Source organism: Salmo salar, chromosome ssa03 (assembly GCF_905237065.1).
Source record: "Salmo salar chromosome ssa03, Ssal_v3.1, whole genome shotgun sequence".
NCBI classification, from domain to species: domain Eukaryota; kingdom Metazoa; phylum Chordata; class Actinopteri; order Salmoniformes; family Salmonidae; genus Salmo; species Salmo salar.
The window spans coordinates 68,338,970-68,350,201 of NC_059444.1; the positions used below are offsets into that span (position 1 = coordinate 68,338,970).

General features: G+C 44.9%; 1 protein-coding gene across 1 annotated transcript; it reads right to left on the reverse strand.

The window, feature by feature from the left end:
• Positions 1–287: 287 nt before the first annotated feature.
• On the reverse strand, positions 288–7,427 carry LOC123723646 (riboflavin-binding protein-like). The gene is made up of 6 exons (XM_045715169.1): positions 7,251–7,427; positions 6,234–6,441; positions 5,970–6,063; positions 5,663–5,791; positions 5,438–5,534; positions 288–1,937 (listed from the first exon to the last, which is right to left on the reverse strand). Exons 2-6 carry the CDS (start codon positions 6,394–6,396, stop codon positions 1,566–1,568), a joined length of 855 nt encoding a protein of 284 aa, XP_045571125.1. The 5' UTR covers positions 6,397–6,441; positions 7,251–7,427; the 3' UTR covers positions 288–1,565.
• Between the last annotated feature and the right edge of the window lie 3,805 nt (positions 7,428–11,232).

Sequence of the window (11,232 nt, forward strand, 5' to 3'; positions counted from 1 at the left end):
GCCTTTGTCATTTGAACAATACATATACTATATTTATTCACTCCCATAATCAAACTGTCAAGCTGTCTGCCAGCTTGAGCTGGACTGGTGAGAACATCAGAGGTGGACTGTCCCTGCGGCCATGTTGGGTGATGACATCATCCTTGGAATACACAGTGTCCTTATCCTGAGGTGACAGGTCAAATGGTTGGAAAGTGCTGCGTATGGAGAACACAGAACACATATTTGCTATGTATTTTGATCTGGCAATGGCTCTAATAACAACACAATAGAAAATACCAATGGAATGATTTTGAAATCCAGTGTTTATTGAGGATGTCAAGAAACAAAAGAACACCAAATAGGTATTCTTATCACACTCAGACAAACAGGTTCCCTTTTGGTCCTCCATTCTTTAGACATTCTATAGAGTTTGGCTCTAATTCTACTTCACAGCATCTTGAATGACATTGCCTGAATAGAGTTCTGATGCATTATCAAACGAACACAAAAGCCTTACTGGCATGAGTCATGTTTCTACATCAGCAGTCTAAGTCTGTCCTTTGCGCAGATTCTCTTTCTGAAATTCCAGACTTCCTCCAGCTATAAAGAATACTTCATCATTTTTACAGCTGACTCCTATGGTTGCAGGATGGCAGCCACTCTAATGATGTGGCTCTGCACCACCATCACAAACACCCAACCTCCCTCCTCCACTATCAAACATTTCATGACAAGAAAACAGTAGTACATTACGTTATATCGCGATAGTAAAATATGCCAAGCATGTTGACAGTTGTACAGGTATGTCTAAAAAAGGTGTTTAGGATTGAGGAAAAGAGGAATTGTGGAAGCTTCAGTATGGATACGTATCTCCTGTATGCCTTGTCTGATGGCAAAGTTACACAACTGCAGTTTAGAAACTACTGCAGTCTACTGATGAGTAAACACAACTCTACAGTATGATATGCACCGAGGCAGTCCCAGGCGCCTCACAAGATGATAGATATTTTCATTTGTAGGCCTACTAATGTAGCTGCAAGACTGCATATGTTTATAATGAACATACATGACTGACAATTACATGCCAAACATTGATGGCGATCATGAATGATGTCACCAGTTTTAGCAACTACTTTACTTTATTACATTAACGTTTACAGGGACAGTGGACATTAATTAACATTACTACTGTATAAATGTGCAAGTTTTAGCCAGCCGGCTAATTTTCAACTGCAGTCCCTGGGCCAAGTACCATGTAACAACAGACTGTAATACAACATGATGTCATACACTTTGATGCTAGCTGTTGATAGTTTTACCTTTCAGAATAATGTTACGGTCAATGTCACTATTCGTACATTATTTACACAGTGTTAAGGGCATGTCATGTCATAATGGTTTATATGTTTGGTATTACTTCAAAACATGGAGCGTCTCTAAGCAACATTTGATTGATGGGTTATAATGGTGCGTAATGATGAGAGGTACAGTATGTGAGGTAAGGTTAGTTATAGGAGCAAGATATGACAACCCCAGCTTGGGGACAGTGCTACAGATTCAGAGATCAGATTCTGTTAGTTCATCTACAGCCCACTCCCACTACCCTCCACATCATCCACCACGACCGAGCGTTTCCGCATCACAATGTTGCCGTTGCTCCTCCGCGCCTGCAGGGGCAGTGTGGCAGACTTGGTCTGGGGCTGCGTGTGGCAGGGGGCACGGTACTGAGGCAAGCCACTCTTGGTGGTGTCCAGCTCCTCTGGGTCTTCCTCCAGGGCCCTGAGGGCAGCGATCACCTCCCTGTCCGAGGGGCTGAGGGTCAGGCATCCACAGGGACGTCCACCATTACCATTGCTAATACCCTCACCCCCCTCCCGTTCCTCCTCCTCATCCTCCACCGTCATGAAGGCGTCCCCCCACAGGCTCTCACACAGGTCCCGGCCATGCTGGTACATCTGTTGTAGCAAAGAGCAAATCATTGGAGGTGTAGTTTGACATTATATTCAATAGGACCCTTATCTTTTCTGTGTGTTGCAAATTATACCTCTGATTAAGGCACTTATTGATTACACAAATATGTACCTTTTCTGACAAAACAAAACAAAGCATTTGCCAGGCAGCAGCTGCCACTCCCACCCCTCTCTCACCCATCCATTAGTGCCCTCATCATACAGAGAAAGACTTTTAGAGACACGGGGGAGCAGCACACAAAGTCATGCTTCATCTGTCATCTAAAAGCCAGCTGATTGAGGGAAATAAATATGTTTTTCCCTTCACTTTAATCCAAATTCAGGTTTTAGGGCCCAAAAAAACATCATGAAGTCTAAGCCTACATTTCTCAGAAAAGCTTGATATTGGAAAAGCTTATTAGTACAATGGTAGTGACACCGTGGGTCTACACATTTACAGAGGATCTTAATTTGATCACTCTTTTGTTGCTGAGAATTTTCCTGCACCGCAAGCAATGCAGATGAGCTTTCTTATTTAAATGAACTGAAAACCTAATCTAACACACAATTATATTAACAGTATTACACTTTTCATGTAGCCTACTTTTGTCCAGATAATAGCTTAACCACAGCTCCAGCTACATTATGGACTAAGCATTTAAATCCTGTTGCTGAATGATTATTTTGCTGTGACATTATAGGTCAAATTAGGATCCTATATCTGTAAGCTCTGATTCTCTGGGGAGTGAGTCATCACCACTTTGTAAGAAATGCTACTGTTACAACTCTCCTCTCTCCTCTCCCCCTCTCTCATCCTGTCTGTCTGAGGGATAAGGAGTGAATGAGTCACTCAGAACATTTAGGAAGCACTGCTATATTGACTGTGTTAGAAGGACAGCGCTGTTACTGTGCAGCAGATAGCTACTAGCTGGTCTGATTACTAGCCTCCTCTCCTGGGGCAGCCATGGTCATGTGCCTAACCCTAGTGCCTAACCCAAGTGCCTAACCCTAACCTTACATTTGTTTTCATGCAGTTTTACAATATAGACAATATTTTTACTTTGCCGTTGGCTGGATCTAGAGGAAATCGCTCAGTTCTGCCTTAAGGAGAAGATTCATCCCAAGAAACGTCAACCTGCTGTTATCGCAACACAGGCTGTCAGTCTGTGTGCATGTTAGTGCAGAGTCACTGCCCACTTCAGAACCAGTGTATGAGTGGAGAGCGTGAAGAGAGTGTTGGTTTCCTTGTTGATGATGTTAAGAAGCCCCAGAATATTGCTGTGGCCAGTGAGGTGATGGAGAGGAGCCAGCAGAGCTTACAGATGATGAGGGAGAAAGCCAGAGAGGAGCCTGGGAGAAGGGCCAGGGGGACGTTGTGATGGTTTGTACGTGTGTGTGCAGTATTGTGTGTGCATGTACAAATGTTTTTGTGTGTGTCTAGCTTATGTGTGAATGCAGTATCTGCATGTGTTTGTGTGTGTAGCCTATATGTGAGTACAGAATGTGCATGTGTTTGTTTGTGTGTGTGTGTAGCCTATATGTGAGTGCTGTAGCCTACGTGCAAGTGTGTGTGTTTCCGTGTATTTATTTGCAGCCTGCTTGTGCTGTGTACAGTGGCCCTGAGGCAGACTAAAGCGTTGTCAGCTCGATTAGGGAGGACATGTGAATGGGTGAGGTGCAGTTCGCTTCCCAATTCCTTTGTCTGATGAGGAATCAAACTGAACATTCCAGTCTAACCTACAAACTGTTTATCTCAAACCTGTTTACTATCTATGTTAAAATAATTGTTTTTTGAACAGCTGAAGATCATAAAAAGAGCTGTCATTAAAATGCCTGGACACAAATTGCTTCCAACCTCATTTGAGTTCCAAAGTCAGTTGCTCTTAAGCAAAGGGTCAAACTAATGAATACTATAAATCTGTGAAAATATTGTTATTGTGTAAACAACATTTCTATTAGATGTGAGTTGTTTTGTTCTAACATTCTGACTCCTCCTTTTGGGGTCTTTTGGAGGTCTCTGTATAGCTTAACTTTAATTGAATGGCCTCACAATAATTACGTTTTTATTTGGTATATTTGTGGTTCCCTGACCTGCCTCTTCCACATAAACATACACACACTCCTGTCACCTCTCATCATCACATCCAACCACTGATTATGTGTGTGTGTCAGAGGGGGCTGGTGGGAGGAGCTATAGGAGGACGGGCTCATTGTAATGGCTGGAATGGAACCGCTGTTTTTCCATGTGTTTGATGTGTTTGGTACCATTCCATTCATTCCAATACAGCCATTACAATAAGCACGTCCCCTTACATCTCCTCCCATCAGCCTCCTCTGGTGTGTGTGCATGTTTGTGTGTGACTGGGAGGTTCACAGTTGGTCCCAGCTGTGCACAAGCCCTGGGTCACTCTGCCTCTTTTTATATCCTCCTCTGTCCAGTGGAGCAGTACAGAGCAGAGCCCAGGGGCAGACTGGCCATCTGGCATTCTGAGCAAATGCCAGATAGGCTGGACCATATTTTTATCACATTGGGCCTGTCTAACTTGGATTTTTTGCGCAAAATAATAATTATCTGGCTAATAATGGGGGCCTCGAGGAAAGAAATGGGCCGGTGTGGGGGCCTCGAGGAAAGAAATGGGCCGGTGTGGGGGCCTCGAGGAAAGAAATGGGCCGGTGTGGGGGCCTCGAGGAAAGAAATGGGCCAGTGTGGGGGCCTCGAGGAAAGAAATGGGCCGGTGTGGGGGCCTCGAGGAAAGAAATGGGCCGGTGTGGGGGCCTCGAGGAAAGAAATGGGCCAGTGTGGGGGCCTCGAGGAAAGAAATGGGCCAGTGTGGGGGCCTCGAGGAAAGAAATGGGCCAGTGTGGGGCCCTCAAGGACAGAAATGGGCCAGTGTGGGGGCCTCGAGGAAAGAAATGGGCTGGTGTGGGGGCCTCGAGGAAAGAAATGGGCCGGTGTGGGGGCCTCGAGGAAAGAAATGGGCCGGTGTGGGGGCCTCAAGGAAAGAAATGGGCCGGTGTGGGGGCCTCGAGGAAAGAAATGGGCCGGTGTGGGGGCCTCAAATAAAAAAATGGACCGGTGTGGGGCCCTCAAGGAAAAAAATTGGCAGGTTAGTTAGAAATGCCAGGGCCGAATTCTGGTCCCAGTCTGCCCCTGGCAGAGCCCCTCCTTTATTCCACTGAGCCAGCCTCTGTGTCCTTAACCCCTCACTGACCACTGAGACCAGCAGTATCAGTGTCAGTATCATGATTCTTTTCTAACCTAGCCTTGCATGCCAGGTTTCTATATCTTCCTACAGCTCTATCATAAGAGACACAGCTGGAGAAAGAGACTAGGACGGTTCTTAACTTCCTCAAAGAAATGAATCGTTGAGTCTAAATATCTCTTTTTGAAATAAAAAAAACACATTTATAACAAGGTTAAAACACTGCTCAACACAGCATTACAGCCATCTCAACATGGCTCCCTCCCATGAGACTGGCTGCTGCCCATCCAATCAATAGCCTACCTGCTGATACGGCACACAGTTCCCAGTGCAGTTCTGTCCTCTGGGGTCTCTGGCCCAGTTACGAGCACATGTCATGTCCATCCTGCAGGCCTCATACCTGAAGAAAAATGTTACATTGCAATGACCAGATGACAGATCAACATTTGATACTGCTGGATGATGTGATTAGCGCAGTGCCTTCAGTACAGTTTACATTGGGACCCTAGGTTATTGTAGTGAGCTCACCAGTCACGGCAGAAGCTGTGGCACAGTGGCACGGCCTGCATGGAGGACTGGAGGTGAGAGTGTGGCCAGCGGGCTGCATCAGGGGAACAACGGTAGAAACAGGTCACACGCTTCAGGAAGTCCTCACACCTGGACATAGAGATGGATAGGAGGGAGAGAGAGGGTAGACCACAGCATGTAACTCTCGCTTTGCTCCAGCAGTACAATGCTTTTGTCTCTGTTGGCTATTGGCTTTGATGTGATAGATTGAAAATATTGGTTATATCAGCTAGTCATGATCAAAGGCCGCTGTAAATCGCAGACTTACTTCGGGCTCAGTTTCCCACACTTGTCCCAGGGGCTGTTTTTCTCACTGGTCGTGGGAATAAGATCCTGGATGTCATCCTCTGAACAACATGCATCTGATGAGAGAACCAATATGGATAGATTATGACCATGGGGTGTGGAGAGACACCTCATCTCATAGGAGGATTGAGGATTTAGATAGCAAACTTCCAACAGCAGTTTTCTCTCATTATCATGGTTTGACGATGCATGTTGTTGTCTTTAAAAGCACAGTGCTCTCACTCACTCTCAGCATAGATTGTGCACTCTTTCAGGTGAGGTTCCTGGCTGGGTGTGGTCTTCTGTCTACCGTCCTGTAGACACGCCCCCTCCAAACACAAAATGCGACCAATCAAGGTAGCCGCTAAATATGCACAGACCAACGGCAGGGAGTTTGACGTGATAGCCATTTCTTCAACCTGCGATACGTTCAGCTAGCCGGCTATAATCAGGACCTTGGACAGCGTAGCGGGAGACAAGCGGGTTCAGTGAACCATACAATCTGAAGACCAGTTTTTTAAATAATGTGACATTTGAATGTTTGCCTATTGCCTATAGCACTAAAGAGAATGTTTCCCTCAAAAAGGGAGTAAGATCAACCACCACTGATCAAAAACGGTCTAGTCTGTCCATAACATAGTTTGTATTCAATGACGTGCCATGGAGCATCTAGCCTAATTAAGGAGGTTCAAGGATTGGTGTGATGTATGACACAGCCTGTGAAATATTAAGCTATAGCCTATCTAGCCATTGGAAAACGCTAAGCATGCATAACAATACCTGATTAAATCCTAAATATGGTATTTTGTTATGAACTTCCGTTTAAGTATTTTATAGAAAAAGAGTTACAGACATGTTTAACACATTTCAGAGTTTACTAATCGCTTTGTTAGATGTATAACAATGTAGGCTACTTATTGTACGTCGTCTGTATGTAGGCTACTTATTGTAGGTCGTCTGTATGTAGGCTACATGAGACTATCAGCTACAAACCTACAAATGACTTACTTTCTTTCAGTAAAAACGATGACCATACCTGACAAACTAAACTATCAACTAATAATTTCACAACAAAATAATTAAGACTTGAACAAATTCGAAGATAGGCTACTGTAAAACCATGTTTGATTAGCTTTAAACAAAATATCTGGAATGACAAGATTTAACACCAGAACATCCCAACTGCGTAGTTTGCCATCTGTGTCCATTTGTTTATTTTCCACTATCGACAACAATACTTTACTCCTCGCCTGCCTTAGCCTACCTGTCGGTGGGAGAAACCGTTTTCCTATTGATTCTGCTTGGTCTTGTGCGACGTGTCTCCTCAGCTTTGGAATCGTCGTCGAATCAGCACCACTCTACGCAGCTCTTCCTCCGGGCTGACTGCTTGTTATGATCACTTCTTCCCAGGGGCAGCACGACAGTTTCTCACTGGTTTAACTAAGCCCCTGGCCACCTCCCCCACCTCCTCCTCCGACCTCCCGCTTGCTGGTAATCCATATCACACACACACACACACACACACACACACACACACACACACACACACACACACACACACACACACACACACACACACACTAATTTGTATCATATACATTAGAAAGATATGTGTGGAGGTATTCCCATCCAGTATTGTAATATGATGACCTTTAAATGATTTGGCCTGAGCATATTATGTCCAGGTAGTGTCATTCTGTATCAAAGGTACTGTCATTCTGTATCAAGCACCAGTTACTGAAAAACAACAGGATATGGTTGTCAGTGGATTCATCAAATTGATTGGGTCCTATATGAACGTGTTGGCGCGGCGTTGTCCTTGGTATAAGTGCATCCTCCTCAAGTGCTGAGTCACCTGTCCTCCCCTCCTCCCACAAACCCACAGGTCAGGGCTTTGTGTGAAGGGGAGGTGAAGGATGAGATTTGATACTGTATGATATGCTAAGAGCATTGGAATACATCTCCCTGCTGACAACCATTGCCCCACAAATAACTTCAATCTGCCACTTCAGCAAAATCCACACTCAATTTATTTTTCGCAATGAGGTATACATTTTTTTCAATGTTTTGATGTTGGGGCCTGTGTGACCTACTGTATGTTGGTGAAAATAGAGATCCAAACAGACACTTTGCCCAGTGCTCATCCTGTCCTGTACTCTTGTCCTGTAATCTCTCTCCCCCTCAGACCCAGGGTGCCAACTAATCCCTGCCCCAGACTCCCTGTGTCGTCACTAGCCTTTTGGCCTCTTCACAGCAGATGGACTTCCTTGTGGCCTAGACACGATTGCCTAAAACCAAGAACCTGAAATTATATAACAATAAGATATGACAATGAGATATGGCAGTAAGATAATGACATTCTGATCCATGACATTGGGTTTGGTAGCATTGGTGTGCAATACCTTGAGTCTTATATAAGTCAATTGTACAGTATTGAGTTCAAGTGTATTCATAGAAGAAAAGGATGGAGCTTAATGGAGCCATAACATATAGTAGACCTATAGAATGCCTAGATTCATATCATCCTATAGGAGGAGGATTCTACACATTTGCCTCACATGGGCCCAAATTCACTAGACAGTTTCATAATCAGGGGCTGTTCACAATGCACTTATTTACGAGGATGAGGGGGCGAGAGGCAGACAGAAACAATTTCCATTTGGCTATTAGAAGGTGAATAATGATATCCTTTGTGTGGGAGCTATTCAGGGACCAATGAAATGGGGGACAGAGATTTGCATTGCTGTGAACTGTTGTTTTTAATTAACCGCGAGGTTGCCGGGAACCAGTCCTAGAATTGGCAAACAGTGTAACGATCCTTGTTGTCTCGCTAATTGCAAGACATTCTTTGCTTTGATCCACTGACCCATTTCTTAGGCTTTTGTTTTCTGATCGGTTTAAAAGTGGTGGACAACTAAAGAGGAAGACAACTCGAAATACTAATTCATAGTCCCCCTTTTGAATTTCCAAACAAATCAAAAATATTAGTATAGTCTGTGTTGCTTTTCAGAGGCTGTGTAGTGTGATTATGTAAGCTAAGAGAGGCTACACACAACCTGACCTCTCACGCAATGACAAGTGAAATACAGACTGATTGGAATTCCAGGCCAACAGAATGTGGCCTGAGTATTACTTCCTCAAGACTGGACCCTAGAAATAATCTGAAAAATATTCTGTGAAATTACAGCGTTACATACTCTACATGATCAAAAAAAGAAACTCTTTACATACAGTGCCTTTGGAAAGTATTCAGACACTTTGACTTTTTACACATTTTTGTAGGTTACAGATTTTATAAAAAAATATATGTAATTGTTTTTTTTACTCATCAATCTACACACAATACCCCATAATGACAAAACAACAACAGGTATAAAATGGAAATATCATATTTACATAAGTATTCAGACCCTTTACTCAGTCTCCTTGGGTATGACGCTACAAGCTTGGCACACTTGTATTTGGGGAGTTTCTCCCATTCTCTGCAGATCCTCTCAAGCTCTGTCAGGTTGGATGGGGAGCGTTGCTGCACAGCTATTTTCAGTTCTCTCCAGAGATGTTTGATCGGGTTCAAGTCTGGGCCCTGGCTGGGCCACTTAAGGACATTCAGAGACTTGTCCCGAAGCAACTCTTGGCTGTGTGCTTAGGGTCGATGTCCTGTTTAAAGGTGAACCTTTGCCCCAGTCTGTGGTCTTGAGTGCTCTGGTGCAGGTTTTCATCAAGGATCTCTCTGTACTTTGCTCCGTTCATCTTTGCCTCGATCCTGTCTAGTCTCCCAGTTCCTGCCGCTGAAAAACATCCCAACAGCATGATGCTGCCACCACCATGCTTCACCGTAGGGATGGTGCCAGGTTTCCTCCAGAAGTGACACTTGGCATTCAGGCCAAAGAGTTCAATCTTGGTTTTGGCAAACTCCAAGCGGACTATCATGTGCCTTTTACTGAGGAGTGGCTTCCGTATCAAATCAAATCAAATTCAAATCAAATTTATTTTTATATAGCCCTTCGTACATCAGCTGATATTCTCAAAGTGCTGTACAGAAACCCAGCCTAAAACCCCAAACAGCAAGCAAAGCATGTGAAAGAAGCACGGTGGCTAGGAAAAACTCCCTAGGAAAAACTCCCTAGAAAGGCCAAAAACCTAGGAAGAAACCTAGAGAGGAACCAGGCTATGAGGGGTGGCCAGTCCTCTTCTGGCTGTGCAGGGTGGATATTATAACAGAACATGGTCAAAATGTTAAAATGTTAAAATGTTCATAAATGACCAGCATGGTCAAATAATAATAATCATAGTAGTTGTCGAGGGTGCAACAAGCACGTCCGGTGAACAGGTCAGGGTTCCATAGCCGCAGGCAGAACAGTTGAAACTGGAGCAGCAGCACGGCCAGGTGGACTGGGGACAGCAAGGAGTCATCATACCAGGTAGTCCTGAGGCATGGTCCTAGGGCTCAGGTCCTCCGAGAGAAAGACAGAAAGAGAGAAAGAGAGAATTAGAGAGAGCATATTTAAATACACACAGGACACCGGATAAGACAAGAGAAATACTCCAGATGTAACAGACTGACCCTAGCCCCCCGACACATAAACTACTGCAGCATAAATACTGGAGGCTGAGACAGGAGGGATCAGAAGACACTGTGGCCCCATCCGATGATACCCCGGACAGGGCCAAACAGGCAGGATATAACCCCACCCACTTTGCCAAAGCACAGCCCCCACACCACTAGAGGGATGTCTCCAACCACCAACTTACCGTCCTAAGACAAGGCCGAGTATAGCCCACAACGATCTCCGCCATGGCACAACCCAAGGGGGGGGCGCCAACCCAGACAGGAAGACCACGTCAGTGACTCAACCCACTCAAGTGACGCACCCCTCCCATGGACGGCATGGAAGAACACCAGTAGGCCAGTGACTCAGCCTCTGTAAAAGGGTTAGAGGCAGAGAATCCCAGTGGAAAGAGGGGAACCGGCAAGGCAGAGACAGCAAGGGCGGTTCGTTGCTCCAGCCTTTCCGTTCACCTTCACACTCCTGGGCCAGACTATACTTAATCATAGGACCTACTGAAGAGATAAGTCTTCAGTAAAGACTTAAAGGTTGAGACTGAGTCTGCGTCTCTCACATTGGTAGGCAGACCATTCCATAAAAATGGAGCTCTATAGGAGAAAGCCCTACCTCCAGCCGTTTGCTTAGAAATTCTAGGGACAATTAGGAGGCCTGCGTCTTGTGACCGTAGCGTACGTGTAG

Excerpts from the sequence above, each read along its gene's own strand:
- LOC123723646 (XM_045715169.1), bottom strand. The coding sequence starts at position 6,396 with ATGGCTATCACGTCAAACTCCCTGCCGTTGGTCTGTGCATATTTAGCG. Across the intron at positions 6,064-6,233 it reads GTGCACAATCTATGCTGAGA|ATGCATGTTGTTCAGAGGAT; the intron begins GTGAGTGAGAGC and ends TTCTCTCATCAG. Across the intron at positions 5,535-5,662 it reads CACAGCTTCTGCCGTGACTG|GTATGAGGCCTGCAGGATGG; the intron begins GTGAGCTCACTA and ends ATTTTTCTTCAG.